Source organism: Podarcis gaigeae (assembly GCF_964106915.1).
Source record: "Podarcis gaigeae genome assembly, chromosome: 4".
Lineage (NCBI taxonomy): Eukaryota > Metazoa > Chordata > Lepidosauria > Squamata > Lacertidae > Podarcis > Podarcis gaigeae.
Genome location: NC_139677.1, coordinates 67,761,842 through 67,786,974, shown reverse-complemented (window position 1 = coordinate 67,786,974; position 25,133 = coordinate 67,761,842). Strand labels below are relative to the sequence as shown.

At 38.2% G+C, this 25,133-nt stretch overlaps 1 protein-coding gene across 4 annotated transcripts in view; it reads left to right on the top strand.

The window, feature by feature from the left end:
* The window catches only part of EPHA6 (EPH receptor A6), a 353,748-nt gene that overhangs the window by 88,415 nt on the left and 240,200 nt on the right, over positions 1 to 25,133 (top strand). For all 4 annotated transcript variants that reach the window (XM_083736224.1, XM_083736225.1, XM_083736226.1 and 1 more), the window contains exon 3: positions 2,136 to 2,799. In XM_083736224.1, the coding sequence (XP_083592350.1) occupies positions 2,136 to 2,799 (664 nt within the window). The remainder of the gene's footprint in view (positions 1 to 2,135; positions 2,800 to 25,133) is intronic.

Genomic DNA, 25,133 nt, shown 5'->3' with positions numbered 1-25,133 from the left:
TACACTTTGGCACAGCTGTAGTATTCAGATCTGCAACTAATATGTATGCCTAGAAGTGCTATCTTCTGATGCATTATTTAACTTTTTGCATATAGTATGATCTTTTATTTATTCTGTGTAAACTTTATTCTTCATGATGATGTTCTTACATATATTATCCATAATCATCCACTCAGTACTGTTGGCTTGTTGTACTGTATTTATCTTTACTATCTACTTTGCAAGTGTTTGCAGAGTAATAGCAAATAAGTTCAAATTTTCTTTTGAACGTACAAATATGAAATACACTGATATTCTCAGTGTCAAGGTTATAACCATGACTTAGATTTCAGTCCTGAATAAATCTAATTGGATAAAATATATGTTGATTTAAAATAAGACTAAAGGGTTATTAATATCTGTGTGTCAGTCATATGAAGTACAGTCTTCACATGACAATTGTGCCACATCAGTTTCATATGGAAAGTCACCTGTTCATATTGCTCTGATAAGAAAAGCTTGATCCTGGAATATAGCATGACAAACAAAATACAGGAAACCTAATATCCCTGCTGTTGCTGTGACTCACTTTTCACATGAAGGTCATTTTAGACAAATGCCTTCCCATATGAAAGTAAGTTATAGCTTGTATGTGCAAACTGTACACATATATTTGGTGCCTGCTTGCAAATGTGTATTGAGGTTCAGTAACTTAACAGGCTGTTTATTTAAGACAAATCCCATTTACCTTTTCAACTGTGAGGCCACAGTTGTGGCGCAGTGCAGCTGGCTGTCATTGCTGGGGCTTCTCTTCCCACACACCTCAACAGTCATCAGAATAATCATTTCCTTTCCTGTTGGCTAGGGTGGGGGGAAGGGGTTGAATTTTTCCCACCCACAAATCTAGGAATTGTGGGTGGGTTTTGGGCACATCGTCAGGGTGTGGATCCAGTGGTGCAGGAAGGGGGGTGCGGTGGATGTGGGACACCCCAGGGGTCATCACTGAGGGAGGTGACAAAATGGCAAAAATATGTGTTTTTGAAAAAAATAACTCCCGCACCCACTGCACCCCCTTCTTAGGCCACTGCAGGAGCACTCTCCCCTCGAGTGATTTCCAGAAACCAGAAGTATTGCCACCTCCAACTTTGCAGGCAGAACACAGACTTTATGGCTAGTAGCTTTCGACAGCCCTCTCCTCCATGAATCTGCCCAATCCAGAGGCATAGCTAGGTGAGGCAGGGGGCACTGGGCGCCACACCGCAGGGCCTGCAGCATGCCTGAGCTACGCATCTCTCCTGAGAGGGAGGGGGCGGGCAGACTGCCTGCAAGCTCCGCACTGCTTTTTCAAGCAGCGCAGGGCTTGTGTCGGCCCACTGCCTCAGCCGCCCTACAGCTGAGGGGGAGGCTGCAGAGAGACTCCATGTAGCACGCCCTGCCTTGGCTCGCCCTGCCCCCATGGGCAGCTCTCTCTCTCCCAGTTGCAAGGATCCTAGGGAGGTGCTTCTTACCGAATGCCCAGACAAGGGCTGAGGGGTGATCCTTAAGAGTTGGTCTTATTCAATGTACCGTATTTTTCAGTGTATAAGACTAGATTTCCCCCCTAAAAAAATAATGTCAAAAATTAGGGGGCGTCTTATACAGAGATATATCTCCCCCCCCCTTTCCCTAAATCTGAGTCCCCGAAAATAGGGGGGCATCTAATACATGGGGGCGTCTTATAGAAGGAAAAATACAGTATGTCATAGGGCAATCCAGGATCAAACCCCAATTGTAATCAGCCAGCAGACTGACTGGATGGTTCAGGATACCCCTAAGCCTACTTACTTCTGTAATCAATAAACGCTGTGGCCTGTTTTGATCCCAGATCATCCACTTAGGTTATTTTTTTGCTTCTCACTCTCCAGCTTCAGGGGTGGTGGGCTCACTGCACCAGGGCACGCAACTGAATATTAATACACATTATCGTGTGGTTCAAAGTCATCTAGAGGAATATAAAATAAGAATCATTAGAATGATAGTAGCCTGATCCTTAATATGCATCTGATTTCAATATTTGTGTTGGTTTCCTTGCAATTTTAAGGTCAGTCTTCTATACTGGCAACAATTGAAAGTGTGGATAAGGATTTTCTTTTTCATGAATTGTATTTTCTTTTCAGTGGGATGCTATAACAGAAATGGATGAATATAATCGCCCCATCCACACTTACCAGGTGTGTAATGTTATGGAACCCAACCAGAACAACTGGCTTCGTACAAATTGGATCTCCCGTGATGCAGCTCAGAAAATTTATGTGGAAATGAAGTTTACACTGAGGGACTGCAACAGCATTCCATGGGTACTGGGAACATGCAAGGAAACATTTAACCTCTACTACCTGGAATCAGACGAATCCCATGGAATTAAATTCAAGCCAAACCAGTACAGTAAAATTGATACTATTGCAGCTGATGAGAGTTTTACTCAGATGGATTTGGGTGATCGCATCCTTAAACTGAACACAGAAGTTCGTGAGGTGGGACCAATAAACAGGAAAGGATTTTTTCTTGCTTTTCAAGACATTGGTGCGTGCATTGCTTTGGTATCTGTCCGTGTTTACTACAAAAAGTGTCCTTTCACTGTTCGGAATTTGGCTATGTTTCCTGACACTATTCCAAGGGTTGATTCTTCATCTTTAGTGGAAGTACGAGGTTCCTGTGTGAAGAGTGCTGAGGAGCGGGACACTCCAAAATTATATTGTGGAGCAGATGGAGACTGGCTTGTGCCTCTAGGACGATGCATCTGCAGTGTTGGGTATGAAGAAGTGGATGGTTCCTGTCACGGTAAGATAATTGTTCTTAATTAATTGCAGGACACTTTTTGTTTTTTGTTTTACCACTTGGCCTGTTGTCCAGGTTTCACTGAACTTAATGGCGAAATCAGTTTTAATAGGAGATGGATTGAGCTCATGATCTATTTTACTGTTGTATGTTGTTCAGGATATGTTCAGATCAGAACAGTTTTCAACAAAGAATACAGAATGTGCATGTTCAGGGGAAACAAAGTTGCTTACTTGTAATAAATTAATGGGTAAAGCACAATAGTTTTTCGTTTGTTATGAAGAATACAAAATTTAAGTTGCTGCATGAATTCCAAATATGATTAATTCAGTGGAATATTAAAGATTTACTGCTATGTACCTAAGGATCAGAGCATCATAGAATTGTAGAGTTGGAGGGGATCCTGAGGGTGATAAATAAATTCATAAGTGTGAAACAATACAATATATAAAGGCAATATTTGTCTTTAAAGCACTACATATTGTATAAGATAAAATAAGCAGTTACTTCTGAAAAAAGAAACAGCATGAATACTAAAGAACAGGTAGAAGGTACATCCCAAGTATTGTATGGGAGGTCACTGCAATAAATTTTTCTGCTGCAGAATTACTATGGTACTAGTTATTTCTTTGTTCTTTCTCACAGAAACAAATGCTCAGTGTAAATCATTACAGTGTGATCACTATATTTGCAAGTGTATGTAGAAAAGATTGAAATGTATATATTGTTAGTAAGTTGAGGCTATAAATGAAGGCTTTTGACAATGGAGTATGAGGGAATTTATTTTGCGTCTCAATATAGTACCTCCCTATTTCAGGTTAAGCAGTGGACCAGGGGAAAAAATAGCATTCTGATATTTGGGCATGTGAATAAATCTTCATATATTTTAAATATATATAAATAGAAATATATATATTAAGTATTTTATTTTATTTCTATTCGATTGTTTGTATAAATTTGTGAACCACTTTTTAATACCAATATTCTTGGGCAGCTTACATCCATGAAAGAAAATAATAAAAACATGCAAACAGATAAAACTTCTGTGATGGGTACCTACCTAGATAACCTGTTTAATATGACTAATAATTACAAATAATAAATATATGTTCCATTAAACTTGGGCTTAAATAGAAACAAGATAAAAGAAGCACATGGCTTATGGAATGTCCATCTTTTTGGCCCAACCAGCCACCACAGCTTGACCTAGCATTCAAAATAAACAGATTAGATAGCTCTGAGCTTAATGTTCTTGAAAAACTCTTTGATTAAAGTTCTCATAAGAGCAAATTAAAGTTGTGTACTAATGCTAGTACATTAATCTGGAAATGCAAAATGTAACCACATTATTATTTGGGAGAGAGTGGTAGAACAGTTAGAACATCAGTTAGCCCATGAATTGTGTCCAAAATATATTAATAATTTCTCATATAAAAAGTAGAACTATTGTCTAAATGCTCCCTGGTTACATTATAAATCTATATATTAGTCCCCCCGACCTCTCCTGTACTTTTTGACTGTGTATATTCAATAGGAGGATAAGGTCTGTTACAGAACCAAGAATGCCTAGGCAGAAGTATAATGAACTTACAGTAGAGTACCTAAAAGCATGCTTATTCAACTATTTCTATTTAATTGCTTAGAGGGTGGGAAATTAGTGTTTAAATAGATCATGTTGTAAGATGACTATTTTAGTAGTTCCTCAGTTCAGCTTCCTATAGAGACAAGTGGTTTTATGAATTATTCTCAGGGGTGAATTGCATTTTCATACGTCTGTACATCTTTGAATGGCTGTTCTAGGTTGGTGCTATATTTGATGTGTTTTTAAATTCTACACAACACATTTGTGTCCATGCATGTGTAAATGAGTTCTAAAGTAAGCTGCAAGATTAAGAGCACTAAAAATCCTCTCCTGTCTGCCAAATGTTTTTTTTTTTTTTAAATGAACAGTAACAAAGAACTGCTCAAATCTTCTGGTTCAGTTGTCAGTCTCTGTATAAGCAATCAATTGCCTTGCTCTACAGTGACTGGAAACGTGGTCTGGAAATGTCTGGAAAATATGCACAGCAGCAGCAGACCATACAATCAAGAGCTGTGTGACCAATGTAGTTCAAGAAAATGGCTTGTCACCTAGGACTGGTGTAGGAAACCAGCTCTTAGCCTCTGAGCCAGAGCAGCTGCAGGCCAACAGAACTGCTGTGTCAGTCCTTGGAGCAGCCCCTTCTTAATGCAAATTTGAAAAATCCTCTGTATGACCTTGTATTCTGACATTGTCAAGAGTGTCTCAGCACTAAATGCCCTAGCTTGGAAGACCTAGACAGAGGATAACAAGTATGTGTAAAACTAGACTGTTGCAGAAATGTAAAATGTACATTCATTGCTTTTGCTTCTGGATCCATGTGCCATGTGGCCCCCAAAAGGTTTCCCGAAGGGAATGTGGCCCTTGGTCTGAAAAAAAAAATCTATCCCTGGTATAAACAATTAGAGGCTTTTAGAGACGATTATTACCAGCCATTAAGCATCTTAATTCCTCTTTTGAAAAGTGTTTTCCAGAGATAAACTTTTCATCAGGAGCACCTGCTTGTATGGGGATATATATTGTTGCTTAGGACAGCACATTTTAATCACTAGGTTAAAGCTTTAGGGAGGAAAGCTTTGGAGATACAAACTTTGGGAGACCATGTTCTCCTTCATGGAGAGCACGGGTTGTGGTGGGGTTAATAAGACACCTCACTGTTGCCGGACGGGTTAGTTTGGATGTCCACCGTTGTGATTAGGCTCCTCTTGTTGTTGGTGAGAGTTTGATGTTGCCAATTACGGATTGACAGCCTTAGGTTATATATTCTCTGTACGCAGCGTGGAGCTTCCTCTTTTCACTGTGCGCATCTGATTAAGCAGTGGAGAGAAGCATTTCTTTCAAAAAAAAACGGTTGTATTGCTCCTTGCTGATACGTTGAATTTATACTTCTATTTCTTATGTTTGTACCTTCCTTCCTTTTCTTTCTTTGTTCTGTCCATTCTTTGCTTTACCCTTATTTAGAATCCTATCCTCACCCCTTTTCCCCTCCCCACGGGCAAATTTTAATCAGTGGCACTGACAATTAAGCTGTACTTATTTTTAAAACTGTTTTTGTTGTTGTTGTGTTATAGGGAGTGATAAAGAAAATATCAAGTAAGACCTATAGCAATGATTGGTATCTTTTTCTATATTAAGTTTTCATTTATCTTGTTCTTTTCTAGTTTATTTAAAATATATCTATATTTAGGTTTGGGTAATATGTAAATTTATTTAAATTTAATCTTTCAATTGTTTAAAACAGGGATGGGCAACCTGTAGCCTTCCTTGATCAATCTAGTTGGGACTAATGGGAATTGGAATTCAGCAACATCTGGATCCCCCATCCCTGGTTAGAAGGCAAGGGATCAGCTAAAAATTATCAAAGCTGACAGCTGACATTTTTCAGTTGAAAATGTGGAAAATACACTGTACACACTCCATTATTGCTATACCTTAATTCTAAACTCATACATGCTTCTAATATTTATAATACAGTGGACTTATTTAAGACATAAAACTTCATCTAATCCTAAATGAAATGAAAGCAGCACATTGTACAGCATTGATTTTTTGCACACACACAAAATCCATATCCAAATTTATAAAATAGGAAGCTATTTCCTTTTTACTTGTAGTCATTGCTCGATGATAAAACTGTGTTTTCCTCCTGATGTACATTGCAACATGAAGCCACAGCCATTCTCTTTTCCTGGCAAACATGCCTGTGTGTTACATTACATCAGGGGTCAGCAACCTTTTTCAGCCATGGGCCGGTCCACCGTCCCTCAGACCAAGTGGTGGGCCGGACTATAGTTTGAAAAAAAATAATAACCCAGAGGTGCATTTTAAATAAAAGGGCACATTCTACTCATGTAAAAGCACGCTGATTCCTGGACCGTTCGCAGGCTGGATTGAGAAGGCTATTGGGCCACATCCGGCCCCCGGGCCTTAGGTTGCCTACCCCTGCATTAGAGCAAAAAGCATGCTACAATTTTAAGAGTATATTTTTGGGCAGCAACATGAAGAAGAAACATGAGGTACAGAAACCTAATAAATGGCAAATATGAAAATAATGAATGAGTGAGATTGCAGTGTCTAAGTAATGCTTAAATCTGGAAACATCATCAGTCTAGGAATATAATTATATTTTATAAAGTATCATTTAATGCCATAGATATGGTAATATCTCTAGGAAACAACATAAAATCAAAATCAGACTTCTAAGATGATCATCTGTACTTTCATTGGAGTAAGTTATTAGTGCCTGCCATATTTTTATCTAAACCACATAATAATGCCTATTTTCCTTTGGGTTAGTGATTAACTATCAAAGCATTATGCTGAGAAATGTGCTTTCAAAATCAATAAAGGATTTCCTTTTGAATAGTGTAGCTTGGGAAATGCAACAAAGTTCATACGAGACCTAATTCATATTAAATCTCAAAAGCAAGCACAGATCTTGGGGATCATTAAGAGATCATGTTTATTTTCTTAAAATACTTAAGAAACTTTTTTTGCAATACAAAAATACATTGTTGAAATAAGTACTTGCAAGTATTGTGAACTAAACAAACTAGCCACAAATTAGTTAAAACTCAGAGTAATAACTCTTCGGTTGTTGACAAGATCTGCATTCTCCCTGGGATGTTTTGATTCCAATACTGTACAAATTTCCTTCATTGCTCCATAAAAATGGGCACTGCTTTATTGCTGTTTCCACATGACTTAGTGACAGGCACTTCTTATTTCCTGCTCCAAATGTCTTTTTATGAATGCATGGAACTTTTCCTGGGTTTTACTATGATGGTTTTGCACATGCCAACAAATTCCCTACCAGCACCGTATTTCCATTCCTTACACATTTTCTCAAGCCATTTCAAGTATTATCTTTGGTGTACATGGAAACCTTGAGTACAAAAGTATAATTTCTTGGATATTTCCCATATCTGGATTGGCTGCAGATGCCACAGGCTGGATCTTTGTAACAAAACTGGGATTGTACTGTCTCTCTCAGTGTTGTTGGGACATCTATTTAATGAGGATGACTTTCATGTGGATGCTGCAAAATATTGAGTTCAACTGCTACGCGGAAGCATCCTCAGTCCACTAAAGAAGCCAATTAGCTCCTAGCCTGGGAAGGATAGCAGTCTCTTCTTCACCCACAGGGCAAAGTAGTGAATCTCCTACTTTTCTATTGCAGCAATTCACATTATGCATTCCCACTTGTGCTTTTTAGAGAACAAAATTATAGTCAAAATATGCAGATTGCTTCCTTTCTGGACTTTTTTCCCTGTATCTCTGCAAGCATTATTCCCTTCATGTACTACACTAGGTGGCAGTATTCTAAGACCTAATCAATTACTGTACTTACAACAGAAAAGCATATATTGACCAGGCCTTTGAAGACGATCAGCTAAATCAATGTTGTTTTCCTCATGCTGTAGTATTGTTAGTATTATGATTGCTTCTGATTTGATTTTACTTGATGTTTTAGTTAAAGCCTTTTAGACCAACATTTTAATATAAACTTCTCTGGGACCATTTGGAGAAGGGTAGGCTATAAATATAAATAAGAAATAATAATAATAAACAAACAAACAAACAAACAAACAAACTTCAGGTGTTATTGCTTCCCTCTTTGCTTGTCTTAGACTGCTAAGCAGAGCTAGAAAATTAACGTTTATAAAATTCTCTATTAAATTCAAGATGAATTGTACGTCTATACTAAAATGCATCCTTTCCTTGCAGAAGCTCTCAGATTCCATCGATGGCATAGACTGTTTTTTAAAAGAATCTGGTAAAATGTAATGGCATATATTCCTGCCTGAGACACCAGAAAGCTGCTGGTAATCAGAGAAGACAACATCAGGCTCAAATAATCTGACCTGGGCAGCAAGGTAGCTCACAATGCTCCTAGAGTTCAGAATTACCCTTTTACACCCACCCACATATATCTGGGTCAGCACTAATCCAGTATGTCTCCTAAGCAGACATTAGATCAAGTCTGCACAAAAAAGTTTTGCACCACTCTCTATCTCTTCCCCCACCCTTTTTAAAATGTAACTAGATCTGACTTTCACACCTGACCTGGATCTGCCATCAGAGACAAGGGCTATAATCTATTATATATACTCACTTGGGTTCTGTCCGTGTGGAGTGCCACACAGGCTGGACCCATCTCATTCTCTACAGTTTTAGGGAACAGTGCCCTGTGAAATACAACTGTGTGCAAAAAGTAAATCCCACTCACGTTGTTCTGTGTACACACAGTAGAAGCCCTTAGCTCACATAACACCCTGTAGTCGAAACAAAATAAAAAAATTCCTTCCAGTAGCACCTTAGAGACCAACTAAGTTTGTTATTGGTATCAGCTTTCGTGTGCATGCGGACACAATTTTTTTATTTTGTTTCGACTACGGCAGACCAACACGGCTACCTATCTGTAACTGTAACACACTGTAGTCCTCAAATGAATGCAAAAATACTTTACCAGAATAATTCCCTCTCAATATTTAATAATCTTTCACTGCCTTCACTGAGATTATCTGTAAAATACTTTTTGACTTGTATGATGTTGAGATTTTATATTATAACAATGGAATACATTAGAAACTGGAATAATAATAATAATAATAATTTATTATTTGTACCCCGCCCATCTGGTTGGGTTTCCCCAGCCACTCTGGGCGGCTTCCAACAAAGATAAAAGATACACTGAAATGTCACATATTAAAAACTTCCCTGAACAGGGCTGCCTTCAGATGTCTTCTGAATGTCAGGTAGATGTTTATCGCTTTGACATCTGATGGGATGGGAACTCATCAAAATGGTACTGAAGAAGGAGGAGGAGGAGTTTGGACTTGATAGCCCACCTTTCACTCCCCTTAAGGAGTCTCAAAGCGGCTAACAAACTCCTTTCCCTTCCTCCCCCACAACAAACACTCTGTGAGGTGAGTGGGGCTGAGAGATTTCAGAGAAGTGTGACTAGCCCAAGGTCACCCAGCAGCTGCATGTGGAGGAGCGGAGACGTGAACCCGGTTCCCCAGATTACGAGACTACCGCTCTTAACCACTACACCACTACTGGAAAAAGTCTCATTCCCTAAATCTTTGAGCTTGTCATAGCACTGGAGGACATAGCAAAAGGGTCAAACTTGTTTTGATGGCAGGACGATGACCTGATGAGGACAGTCTTTAAAACTTCTAATTTGAAATTGATGTAACCCACAAAGTAAATGTTCCTAGGAGATAAAGATGGATATTTGAAACTTATCTTTTGCAGTTTGCGCTAACCAAGATATTCACTCTATCTGCAGAATAAATTATGTAAAATAAGTCTCCTACCTACCAGTAAAACATCTAACAGCGTCGAAGACTGCACTTGAAATGTCTCTCTTTTAAAGAAGTGTTACTTCAAAGGGATAATGATCAAAGTGTGCATAAATTCCCAAAGGATATGAGACTGTATGCACAGAAGGATTTTACTCTAAACACCAACAATGAATGCTTAGTTATTTGGAATCTACTTATTTTATAATAGTCTCTATGTATGTAAAATGTCTTAATTTTGCTATGACAGCTTGACTATATTCCCACAAGCTAAGTATTTCAAAACTGATCCTACATGTATTCACAGACAAGATGAAAGTGTTAATTCTAATTAAAATGATGTACAGTCCAATAGCATCCATAATAAGTCTTCATTTGGAAAAAGTTACAGAAATATTTTGATAACTTCCAATGTGGGTCAAACATTTATGCTCCAATTGTTTTTTTTCACAATCCATTCTATTTCTGGGACAATGCAATCTTTAACAGAATCTTTCGGGTTCTTGAATGTATCTTTAAGAAATTGTACCTCAGAAGGCATTTGTATTTAAAGCAAAAATGTGTTTAAATATTCTTTTTTTATTTGGGGGTTTTGCTTGTGTTTTCAGCTGCATGGTTCATAAATGTTAAAATACCAAAAATAAAATTGTAACAGTTATATAATGATAATAACTAGTATTATTATAAAATATTCCTACATTATAATTTAGAACAGTGTTTCCCAACTGGCCCGTCGGCAGCATCAGCCTAGCTCTGCTAGGTGTGGGGTGAAACCCACCGTAGTGCCTAGCTAAGCAGGGTGGTCTGGTGCTGCTGACTTGCATCTAGTAAATAACTGTCTACTCAGAAGAAAGCTGCACTGAGTTCAGTGGGCCTTATGTCCGGGTAAATTTGTGTGGGGATATAGTGTTTTATCTAGGCAGCCAGGGCTCCTTCAGATGACAAGATCTTTTGCACCAAGTCAGTGAGGACCACTTGCTTTTAAAAATTCTCCTATATATACAGAACTCCCTGTGCCCCTTTTGCAGACCCTCCAAGTGTCCCTATTTTCTAGGGACAGTTCTGGATTTACAGAAGTTGTCCCAGTCTTATTTGATCCTGGAATGTCCTGCTTTTCCTTAGGATGTCCCTATTTTTATTAGAAAAATATTAAAGGGTATGGAGTTATCCAACCCCTGAGCCATCTGAAGGCAGCCCTATAATAGGGAAGGGGTTTTGAATGTTTTGTTATGTTTTTATATATGTTGGAAGCCGCCCAGAGTGGTTGGGGTATAAATTGTAAAATTAGTATTATGGAATAGGACGTCCCTATTTTCATCAGAGAAATGTTGGAGGGTATGCTTTTGAACTATGTCAAATAACTGGGGTCAAATAAGTGTTGTTTACTTTTAAAATACACAGAAGATGGATCTCCCTCGGGAAGTTCTGGACTCTCCTTTCTTGGAGATTTCTGAGCGGAGGTTATCATGGATGCTCTAGCTGAGTTTCCTACGTTGCAGGGGGTTGCACTAGAAAGATGACCCATGGGGTCCTTTCCAGCTCTATGATTCTGTGTTCTTCTGCTTCAAAAATATTTCATTATGTTCCTATCATTTTATATAATTATATTTTGTATAAATTTTAAAAAATTAAATAAAACACGTTCTATTTACAAACAAAACATTTAAATAGCTACCTTTCTACCAGTAGGAATGAGGTAGGGGCCACAGGAAAGAAACAAATTGTGATCTGAACTGCGAAGAAGTCCTTTCACCATATCCTATAATGATGCCACAACTTGTTGAATTGAATTGTATGTGCTTTAAGAAAAATTATTAGCACAATGTCATTTTGGATTTATAAAAAATAGTGACCCATATTTTGAAAAATAAATTGCAGGTTACCTGTATTATCTACAATATATGAAACAGATTATCCAATCTCAGTTCCTGTTGAATCAGCATCGCCTCTTCTCACCAAATGTAAAAATATTAAAATGTATCTTTGGGCCTGAATTATGATGAGGATGGCACTATGGAAGCATCATCAAGCAATGTGACCTTGATAATTTTCCATTAGTGTGAGCTGTTGATTTTATACATATGTAGTAGCTATTATATTTGAGCTCTCTGTGCATATAAATATGCTGAGTTTAAACAGCCAGTGCATGAAGCAAACCTGTCACAAGGCTTTATAGATCTGTTTTAAACATCAGTTTTATCAGCCATCTGACATTTGCATGTAAATGTATTGCACTGACATTTAAAAATAACTACTTACCCTGCAGAGTGCTGAAATTCCAAAAAGCCTATAACTCAAGTTAGAGTTGAAATAAAATCTTTATAGATGATTGTTTAAAGTTGTGTGGCGTAACTGAAATCAGAATGAACTTTGAATCTTTTTTTCATTCTTTCGTACAATATTAATACATAACGTTAGTGCAATGTTAATAGAACAAGGAACAACTGCAGAAATGCATGTTTGTTCAAATATCAATACAGAAAATTATGTTTATAAATTATTGCACGGTATCCTAGCTTTTCAGTTCTGGCTATTAAGTTCATAGGAAAAACATCTATGGTAATTAGTTGGATTGAAAAGTGTGAGGAACATTTTCCTTCATGGAGAAATGAAGAGTGGTAACACCACAGCAAACCCAAAATGCTAGAATTCCACATTGTCACACTACACAAATATCCTCTAACAATGTGTGCTAATAACTTGGTGCCCTCCAGCCACATGGGGCCTTAATTCTGTGCATACTGCACATACCTATAAATCTGCATAATAGCAACTGGCTTACAAACCCTCCAAGTGTCCCTATTTTCCAGGGACAGTCCCAGATTTACAGAAGCCATCCTGGCTTCTGATTTGATCCTGGAATGTCCCGCTTTTCCTTAGGAAGTCCCTATTTTCAACAGAGAAATGTTAGAGGTTATGAGCTTACAATGATAAGAATTAATACAGTGGGAGAGGGAGTTTATCCATTTCTTCGCCTTGTGTTGTTTTGATTAAAATCATTCTTTTGAAGAGGCTATTTGCGTTTGGAAGAAAGACACATTTAACCTAACATTCTGTTTGCTACCATAATGAAACATTTCATAACAATATCCCTGCCAATGTACACCATAATTGACCCAATCCAGCAATGGCTACCCATGTGAAGGGCTGGGATTCTGCACCCAGATCTTGGTAGATCAGGTCCCACACATGAAAGAATATGCAAAAACATTGATCCATACTGGTTTTGTCCTTATACAGATTCAATAACTAATAGTTGGTTTTGGTTGGCTTTGACAAGACTGACCACTTGTTTGGAAGAAAGTTGACTAAGTCCCTTTTTCCTGTTAATAGATGACCAACCTTGTCAAGACTGATTTCACAACTGGGTAATAAATATAGATATGCATCTTCATGTGCATGCTATGTATATTAGTGATGGGTGAATTCTTCTGAACTCAGTTCAGAACTGGGTCAACAGTCAGAAGCTTCAGTCTCAACTCATAATACTCTGAAATATAGGCAAATATAGGCAAATCTGTATTTCAAAATAAAATTACTAATTTCAGCAACAATGCATTCCGGTGGATAAAGCACTGTATTGTTTTTTTCATAAAACTGCAGTGGCCAAGATCCAATTGCTATGTATTCCCAGAGGACCTCTGGGAGTCCTTGGGCTAACCTTAAGTTGTCACATGGATCCTAATAATTAGGTGCCCAAAATAAAATTCGGCATTATAAAATGAAAATATGTATGTAGGAAATATGGGTTTCTTTCAATAAATACCAAATAAAGAACAAGTTGGCTTAAAAAATGGAGCACCTGAAAGATTCTGTTTTGATGGTTATCCCAAAGCCTCATAGAAATTCCTCCCTCTCTTCTATAACCTGGTTTTTTCTTTTGCATTTAAACATAGAAAATATGTTGCATTGAGAATGCAACAACTCCCTCAGGAAAGCACTCTAACAGCAGTCAGTATTCAGTTATTCACCATGTGTCTGCTGTGAGAAATGTTTATCACCCTTCTCCCTTAGGTAGCAGTGGCTTTCTCTCTTCTAAAAGAATGTATACTGGTCAGTGTATTTCTAATTCTCTCAGAACAGTCATTTGCATATCAAAGGCCTGGTATGAGTAAACATACTTCATGGTTCCATCTGTGATTTCATTCCCCATTGAGACCTAAAATAAGAACAGAGTACTAGTGAGGGAATGTTTGTCCTTCAAGTCCATACTGGTTTTCTTTTGAATTTTGCAGCAAGCTATTTCACATTTCATTTATTGCAAAGACTTTTCAGGAACCTCTTTCTGCTTGTAGCAGGTTTAAATAGAAAGAGATGCAATTTCATTTTTGCTTAATTCTAGTTAAGATTCTTCAAGATTCCTTAAGATTCTTTATTCTTTATTTAGCAATATACATGCTTACTCAAAAGTAAGCTACACTGTATTCAGTGGGGCTTACTCTGCAGTAAATGTGTTTAGGTTTGTAGCATAGATTTTATTGCAGCATAAATTGTAGAATAATTTGTCAGAAACAAAAGTTGGTATTTATTCATTCGTTCATTCATTTGGACTTGGGTCCTTATGGAACAGGATATTTATGTTTCATTTTCCCAGACAATTAGAAGATATATAATGCTTTATTGTAAAAATAAACTATGTAGTTATGACTGTATTAGGAGCTGTAATGTTATTTGGAAAAGTCAATCAAATACACTTTGATTAAAACCTACCTATTGCAACACTAGTTTTTATGTGCACTTCTACAATTAATTACTGAAACAGAAAGTTATTAATAGATTTTTTCCTCTTGTATTTGCCATCCTTCAGTTTTTCTACTGTTGAGTATACTGCAGAAAATTTTCATGGGAACTGGCTTTCCAGAGAGAGAATTGATTAAACTAAGAATTTGCTTTGAAGAGGTTGAACGGTCATATCCCTGAAAGAAACCAAGTCTGTTCACTACTTATTTGTATGTGTTGCATTTATTAAAATATGTGGAATTGCAATTCCTCACAACCTGACATTAACATGTAGCTTGTTAGGATTGTCCTACTCTCATGTAGGACCCTGGTCGAGACACATGCCCGACTGGCATGTTCTTTCCCTCCTGGTCAATCGTTCGGGAGCTTCAAAAGCTTTCTTCAGCCAGAACATCACAGCGACTTATACCAAGAGGCAGCAACACACTTAGGATCCTGCAGAGTATTGGTGATTCGTGTAACAGACTCAATAGCTCAGCATCTTGGCTAATCTACTTTATTTACATATAATACACTCGGAGAATTTTGCCTTAGCTCCTTCCTCTTTCTCATCAGACAGCAAAGAGAGAAAGAAAAAGGACAATAGTCCTACTTCACGGAACACAGTAACACAAAACATCCTGTCTTCGTCACTTCCCACTCTGTGGAATGAAAACATACACTGTCATGTGATAGACAACAATCTCATTGCTGCAAACACGCAGCAAGAATCCTAACATAGCTATGGGGTTGGGAACTAGGGAGAATTTATTTTCCTTCTGCCTTCAGTTGTCCACCTGTTTAGACAGAACCTATTAGGGAGTAGGACCATCATTAGTTAGGAACAAACTTCAGGTTATGCTTAATGCACAACATGCAGCTAATTCACTGGTGGTATTTTCTTAAATTAATTATCTCCACAGAAGGAAAGGTTGCTATCAGGACCATACCCTGCAGGTAGGGAAGACATATTTCACTGCTCCCTTGCCATACGCTCTACCCCAACGATCACACCCTGCATAGCTATAAGACTTAGTAACAAAGTGTCCATTGGTGTCAATGGGAACATTTTTATTAAGCCTCATAGCTGGGCAAGGCCAGTTCTTTTTTGGGGGGGATCACAGCTGAAGAGGAAAGGAATAAACATATGCAGTCTAATTATTATTATTATTATTATTATTATTATTATTATTATTATTATTATTATTATTATTTTGTTCCCCAGCCACTCTGGGCGGCTTCCAACAAAGATTAAAAATACATTAAAATGTCACACATTAAAAACATCCCTGAACAGTGCTGCCTTCAGATGTCTTCTAAATGTCAGGTAGTTGTTTATCTCTTTGACATCTGATGGGAGGGCATTCCATAGGGCAGGCGTCACTACTGAGAAGGCCCTCTGCCTGGTTCCCTGTAACTTTGCGTCTTGCAGTGAGGGAACTGCCAGAAGGCCCCTGAGTGCTGAACCTCAGCGTCCGGGGTGGAGACGCCCCCTCAGGTATACTGGGCCGAGGCTGTTTAGAGCTTTAAACGATTCTCCCTCTCCACAGCTTTTTTATTTTATTGATTTTATTTTATTAGAAAGAGGCGTAGCTGTGCACTATGCATTGACCATAATGTGTAGTTTGACCTTTAGTGTGAAGGTGATACCCACGAAAACAGCAACAAGACAGGCTCCACTTTCCTGTTGCCATTGTCAGTAATGCCACAAGTATTGGAGAGCAGCAGTAACATAGGATCCACCTCATTCCTTGTCCTAACCAAAGTTATATGGGCCAAGTTTGTAGGCAGTGGTGGGCAGAAGAAACATCCCTAATCTGCTGGATGTCTGTGCTGAGAGCACACATGAGGGCACCTGAACACATCTGGACTTTTCATCACTTTCTTATCTGCTGGGTCAACATAAAAAGTTGAAAGCAGGTTTCAAGCACTGCAAACCCCAGCAAGGTTCAAGAGAATTTTCAAACTGTGCAAGCTTCAGCAATATATCTATTATATTAACTGTGACATGCAAATCCATTCAGCTCTACTGTTTTTGCAGATTTATTTTACTTTTAAGCAAAAGGGCAGCTTGCACAGGGGAGAAGACAACAGAGAAAAGCAAGAGAGAGATTCATTATGGATACGCTTGGGATGAAGCCACACTCCAAATCGGAATTTGGAAGCTTCGAAGCTCACAAATCATCAGAATCCATGGGAAAAAGATATATTGTGTTCTGTGACCTCATTGCCCTCCAACAGCACTGTTCCAGAAGGAGACCAGCTGTCACTGGCTGGGTTCCCATTAAGCTGCTCAGTGGCAGCTGCAGACAGCACAACAAAGGCTTAATGGGGCTTCAAATATTAATTCCCATTTTAATATTTTCTATAGTATCTGGTTTTTTTTCTAGGATACCATGTTGGTATGCTTAACCTCTTGAAACACAAATGAATGGTGCCAATTCCATGTAGCAAGCTGGATCTTTTTGTTTGCTTGTTTGTTTGGAGGCTGCTTTCCATTATGGTTATCATTTGACATAGTGGGCAGGGTGGAGCGTACTGTATCTGTGTGTGTTGATTTTGTGTACTGTATCTGTGTGTGTTGATTTTGTTCGTGTCACCTTTGCAAATGCTCTGGACTGGAAGAGAGTCAGAAGTGTGTGTTTGCATTCATCCACACGGTGTTAGAATGCGCACACAGAATTGGAAATGCTTGTGTCTTTCACCTGGCCATTGTCTGAGTCTTAATCTGTTCCCTCCCAAACTGGGCTAGGAGGAGGAGCAGCAAGAAGGAACCTAGTTGACAATAGCATCTTTCCTTGTTCCTAGGCATAGTGAACAATAGCAATACAGCACTGCTGGGTGGTAGGAGGAGGTGGCTCAATGGTGTGTGGCAACTCAGGGCTTGCCCACACTTCCACTTGTCATGCATCTCGCCCCTGGGGAAACCTACTCTTTACAGTTGAATCAGAACAAATATCAATCAAGTTTTCGTAGGATTGACATTTGCTCCAATTTAGCGGTAAAGAACAGGTTTTTCCAAGGTAGGTAGTGGGGCAAACAGAGAACGATTCTGACATATGCTTTCTAGGCACAGAACAAGTGAAGTGTGGGTCAGCCCTCAGAGCCATACTGGTTGGCTGATTGGCTTTTTGTTTTGTTTTTTTAATTACTCACACGGGATAGGATCAGCCTGAAGAAGGCAAGGAGTTACAGACAGGAGCCACTGGTTTAAACAGCAGAAGAATTGCAGGCCAACAGGCATGGGGCTGCAACAAAGAGCCTCTAGAATGGGTTGCTAGCCCATTCTTCTTCAGCATTAATGGCCAATATGCAGGCTCTCAGCTTGCATTTGTGTTGAATCGCAGCTGGCTCCCTTGGCTACATGTATGAGACTATTTAGAAAACTGGTGAATGGGAGCTTTCACTTCTCAGAATTACAAAGCAGACGAAGATTGCCATCTATGTATGGGATCAGAGTCAAGCTGAAGCTTGGAATTTGAATTCTTACAGATATCTGGATCTAATAACTCTACCAAACAGCCTCCAAGCAGCGGGCGGGGGGGGGGGGAATGCAGTTGGAAGTGGAGAAGCAGGTAGAAGAGTTTTCCCTAATTCACAACCAGTTCTCCCTGCAGTCCTCTTTTCACATTCTTCTCTCTCAGTTGTGCTTACCATATTATAAGTAAAAAATGGTGGAAGGAAGGAAAGGGATTTGGGACATAGGGAAAAGAAGAAGGGTTAAATACCCAGGCATTCATTATTTCAAATTGCATCCTGCTGCTGCTTTGCAACAATTCAGTGGAAACTCATGTTCTGAAAATTAGTGTTCTAACCCTGGGAGATAGCACTGTATATTGCTGATTACTGTAAGAGCACCCCAGGAAGAAGCAGAAAAGGTAGCCGGGAAAGAGAATTTTAAAAAGAAGAGAATTCACAATATACTCTCAGCAGCTATTTACAGAACTGACTCCTGAACTCAGTTTGTTTGCATTCTAACTGTGAATCAGTCTCAATGAGCTGGAAGATGCAACCTCCACCCCAACAAAATCTGATTCTTAACATATCTCTTTCACCCATGGCTAAGCAATCATGCAAACGTTAACAGGGTTTCTGCTGCACAAAGATCTGCAATCCAAGTTGCAGATATTCCTAGTGAAGCATAGTGGTGTGTATATTAGGCAGACAGTAAAGTGCAGGGATGTGATTGAAGCACTACAGAATTGTTTGTACACTGGATAACTTGTTAGTCCATTCTACATACCTGTGAACAATGAACACATGTGGAAGAGAAGCATCACAATATCAGAAGTGTTTTTTTCAAGTTGGCAGATATAACTGTCCCCACCCTGCAAAAGTCAGAACCAGAGCCCACTTTTTCACCATCCCACAATCGTGAATCATGACAATTTGATTACTTATTCAGTATCTTTGTGTCTATTTTCAATCTCTGCTATCAGCTGAAAGCCTGTGGACACATATATCCAATCAGCAATTGTCATGTGCTGCTAGATGCCAGTACCTTCCATCATAGATAGCTTTTAGCAAAACCCACTAAAAATAGCCTGGAAGGGTGTCATCACCAAGTCAACTCAATTCAGCCCCTTTTCCTTGTGACTGAAAACACCTAGCCAATTTCGAGTCATTTGCATGAAAATGCCCCTTACAGACACATGCAACCTATTGTGTTGGTGGTGAAGCCCCAACTTCCCCCTGAGCCTATGTGCATTCAGCTGGCTCTGGACTTAATCACTTGCTCTGTCCCCCATTCCCCCCACACCTATAAGCAGGAGTGCAATGTGCCATGAAGGGAAAGAGCAGTTTCAAATTTGAGATATAGAGATGGACACAAGTTTTCATTCTTGGTGGCATCGCAACAAGATTTTTACTATTCCTTCTTTATGAAAGGTGAAAAGTCATAGGCTAAAACAGCAATACTGCTTAAGTTTATTGCAGCCTAAATGTTTCACCTTAGAGGTTAGCATTGGAAGACTATTCAATGGTTCTAGGAAGCTGACACTTTATAAGGTCAATAGTGTTATGGAACTGGGCTTACCAAAAGGGACATCTGGGCTCTTTGAATTTGTTTTTCTGCTAGTTGTGTTAAGACCAGAAAGAATTCTACCAAGACTACATCTGTTTCAGTATTGATTTAACCTGCAGCTGAAGGGTATAGGAGCTGAGAATTTCTAATTTAACAGGGGGTTTGACTGAGTACAAAGACAAATAATATGAACTGACTTACTGGAGAAATTATAGCTTCCATGGCATGAAAAAGTCATAAAAACAAAAAGGACAAGGCAAAAATACTGGGTTTTTTCTAACAATAATATAGGATTAGTGCAGGGAAGCAGGAGGGGGCAAATTTAGACTCTCTTGATCCCAAACAACTGTAGAGAAGCACACAGGAAAACAGTGATTACAAAGTCAAAGAGTTTGCCAAAGTATCATTGCTTTACTGGATGAGATAGTTGAAAGTTCTCTTGCGCAAACCCCATAGAAATGAATGAAAGCTGTGCATGGGCATAGTCATATATTTCATAGTAATTTATTCTGCACCTTTAACTTTGTCCATCCATAGTTGAAGCTGTCATAAAACCAATGCTAAGAACTCTCCCCCCCCTCGATATTCCAAGAGTTACAAAAATGCTTATGTATTTGGGATAACATAATTCTAACATAATTTATATTTAAAGCCCATGTAAAACTTTCACCCAAATGTTGTTGCTCACATTCCCTGAGCATATGCCTGAAATTCCCAATGTTATCTGGTACATCTGAAACGTCTTAAATCCAGTCTGTTCGTTTTGTCAAGTGTCCAATAAACTTGTGGAATATTCTGCACTCTATCAAGCTTCACACATCATCTCTTATTGTGCAGTTCTTTCCTCAGCCCTGTGAATTAATTTCTGGCCTTGTTTTCTCATAGATCTGAAAATAGCATAACAAGTACTTGACAAAACTTCAAATATTTGCTCTATTTTTCTTATTTATTAACTACATTGGTTAAAACTTGTCTCAAATATATATCTCACAACTTTAAGTTCTTATTCCATCATTTTTATACTGCTCCTCAGTGCTAAAAGTTGCCATTGTGATGTAATAAGAACCTTGGTTAAAATGATTTTCCTCCAGTTCTTTCAGTATAATCCTTGACCTTTTATTTTAATGGTAAATTTCCCCAGATATATGTGTATTTTCTTGGCTATGATTTTGATATGTGCTGAGATTTTATCTGCACTATCCACTATGGCCTGGTTATTGTTTTTGTTGATTGTAAAGTTTGCCATTAATATTAAGAGAGCTTCCCCCGGGGTTGCCAGTTTCTATGATGAAGTTTTCTTTCCTTACCCAAGGCATTAATTTTTCATGTTTGCTCTGTACTGTTATATTCAGCAGTGAAATTCATTTGCCATATTCTCAGACTGCTGGATAACCAATAATCTAATGTTTTGTAAGGGACTATTGCAATTCCCACTAAAGTTAAATTATGTCTTTCAGCTAATAACAATTGGAGTCAGAGGTAGTCTTCATAAAGAGTAAAAACTAATTTTAATCCTTTCAGTAAACAGTAACTTATAAATGATTTTCTCCAAGAATTGCACTGTCTGCTTAACACTATTATTTGAAATGGATTTGCTTAAATATATATACAGTAGTTATACACAATATATCAGTCAATATTCCCTTTAGTTGTAACATTACAGAATACATATAGTATTTAAAAAGTTAGCAACTGTTAACAGATTTTAAGGATGGGGAAGAGAACTCAAAACAATAATCTATTCCCAGTTTCATTTCTATCTGTGTTCCTGTTGTTCTGAACCACAGACATCCTAGAAATGTACCTTAAATCACTCCTTTGTGTTGAGCAACAAACTAGCCAATAGGTAATAATTTGATTCAGACATACAGTGACCCACATGAATGGGTGCTCATAACTCAGTAATGAGGTTTGACCTTCCCAGTGGCATGACTTTTACTGAGCAAAACAGTAAGTATGCATTTTAAGGTAAGCCGGCCAGTTCAGATCTAAAGTGCACTGATGTGACTATAATACACCTAAACCAATGGCTTGTTTGACCACACCACACATTGAAGCCATATCCCACCCCCACCCCTGAAAAATACTGTAGTTTGTTAAGGATGCTGGGGATTGTAGATCTGTAAGTGGTAAACTACATTTCCCTTTATTCTTTTTTGGGGGGTGCACTTTAGCTGTATTCTGTGTATTCAGCATTAGTGCTACTAATTTTGGGGACTTCCTCGGTGTAATGATATGAAGGATTAAAGTGCAGGTGTCCAACATAGACCCAGGGTGTTGTTGTTTTTTGCTTGTTTCCTTGCTTGCTTGTTTCTATGCTACAATAGTTTCTAGAAGTATGGTTTTGTGAAGTGGGTTATACTTTAGAAACTGATAATTTCCCCTTTGCTCTTTTCTTTCATTTTCTTGTACCACCACTTTTTTTCTTTTTTTTAAAAAAAAAGTTGAATATGGGCTTATTGAGATAGAATAATAATTTTCATACTTGTGTCACAGTAAATGTGCATTTGCCACACTGTATCTATCCTGGCTGAAAGTATAATGGGATAATTAAGCCAGTGGCTTAATTCAGGGGTCCTGAAATTTGAACTGTTATTGAGGGCCTTTCACAATCAGCAACGAGGTGTGGGTAACCACTGTTAAAATTCAATGCCTGGTTTAAGAATTGTTGAAGTTTAATTTACATAATTTTTTTTAATTTTTTTTAATGTATTGTATTTAAGTTTTTTTTAAAAAAAATATTTTATTAAGGGTTTTCTTGTTTTACAGTGTAAGTGTAATGCCTCGTATTTTTCCCCCCCGTGTAACATTTTTACAAATCCATTTCATTTGTTGAGGCATTAGGGGGAGAAGAAAAAAGAAAAAAGAAAGAAAGAAAGAAAGAAAGAAAGGAGGGTGGAGGGAGGGGAGATGGATGGGGGTGGGGTCGGGTAGCGGCGTTTCTATTATGCTTAATGTATGTAGTTTGGTGTCAGCGTGCTTGTGTTGTTCACCTGTGTTCCTTTGGTGGTGAGAGAGGTTGGGGTTGGCCTAGGATGTGATTTGTTGTAAAAGAAGCTTTAGGGACATAGCCAGTATCCTTCCACCGGGAGTGGTAGACTATCTTGTGATTAAGCCTTGTGACTACATCACAAGTGTTAGGTCTGTGACTCAACAGGAAAACTGTAATTTGAGTACCTTATCAGTGTTTGTACATGTAAATTGAGGTTGCTTGCAACACAGAGCTGCACGTAGTCAGTTGCCAGCATGCAGGAGAAAGGGACAGATGCAGGATGTGCTTTTTAGCAGAGAAGCTACATTGAATAGCTTCTATGATCATAGTAAAGATCATAGAATCGTTGAATTGTAGAGTTGGAAGGGACCACAAAGGTCATCATCCTTGAATGCAGGAATCTTTTGCCCAGCATGGGATTTGAACCCATGACCTTGACAGTAGAAGTCTCATGGTCCACCAACTAAGCTATCTTGATGTTTAGAGTCTCACCATGGGATCAGCATGAGAAAAATTTGTAATGCTAAAACTAATTGCTCCTTTTTGCAGTGTATCATTCTTCTTGTTTTGTAACGTTTTAAACCAAGTTCTGTAAGTAAAGCTTTAAAAAATTCTTATTTTAAAGATTTATTTCTACACAAGGCTCAGACCACAGACTATATTGGTGCTATATCTAACAGGTTATAGGCCCAGAACATTCCGGACACCCAAATCTACTGGACATATTTCTCGATCATCCAGTTCTCTGGATAGCCTGACATAGGATTTTTTATTTTTTTTAATAAAGCTGCAGAACTACTGAACTACATACACACCAGTTTCCACATGCTTTCTCTTTCTCATGACATAAAACCAGCATCTTGCAGCTAAGGGGTATTCATATGTGTATGATTCAAAGAACTATCATATCATATTAACAGCAAAGGCATGAGGCAAATGCATTTGTGCCCTGAAAACTAACTCTATGAAAATGGCAACAATTATTCCATAGTTGTTGTCACATTGGTTTTATTACTAAACTAACTAGGAAATTTCTTATGAGCAGGGAAGTTATCTCCGCTTTCAAACACTGTTTTCTGTCAAAAATATATCTTGATTGATGTGATCACAGGATTTGACTAACAGCTTAAATGATAGAACATTCTGGGTCATAAAAGCACGGTAACACTGGTGCTATAAATATAAAGTGATTCACCATATAGCTAACATGTTCACGCTATATTTCTGGGTGATTTAATGCTTGCATATGACCTTGCCTTAGATAAGCTGTTTAGTGAATGCTGAAAGTATTTAGCAATTTTCATGATGTATGACTTGAACTGGATGAACATGACAGTAAGTTGTCAACAGCATTTTACTACATTAGTGTATATAGAAGAAATTTTGGCTCATGGTTTCTTGTACACATATATACTGTATATATGGGGAGCAGGGGGAGGAGAAGTCAAAATTTCACAGAAAACTATTTTGGGGCAATTTTTGAAATCTGTTTTCCAAGCTGCTACTAACTATTGAAAAATTTTCAGTACTGTCCTGGAAAATATTCAGTGAAATTACCTCCCCAGTTTTATCCATAAATTTTTGGGTGCATTCATGGATCCAATTGTAATATAGTTGAAAGATTCAGTAGGCTTGCCCCTGTGCTTTCCAGTCTTTTTTGCTTGCTTTCTTATCCAATTCACTAACCTGAACGAACAACAGATTTTCATTCAGCAATAATAATGGCATACTATTTAACACACAGCGACCTCAGATATTCGACAAAATTGCTCTTAACTGTTTCACCACCCACAAACAAGAAATATGGGTAGCAATTTTTCCTGAGCTCTAACAAATGGATTACAGGGTTGTACACATCTCCTGCATATACTAGGGCTGTTTGTGCTGCATGTGAAATTATGGTCACTTGGTTAAAGTAGGATCACCTGTTATCTACTCTGATGGCGTCCAAAGTAGACTCACCTGTTACCTGTTCTGATAACATCTATATTTTTAGTAATCAGCTAATGCGAAAGGCTGTTGGTAGGTTGAACAACATTTAACATGTGGGGCAGATGGCTGTCCCTTAGATAGTTTTTGTGTTGAACCCTGGACAAGAAATCCAAAGGGAGTCTTCCCAGCAAACTGTCAAAGTATTTTCTTATTATATTCAAGCAGGATAAACAATCCTTCTTCAGCCAATTCAGACACTGCTGACTTCTGCCAAAAAAAAAAAAA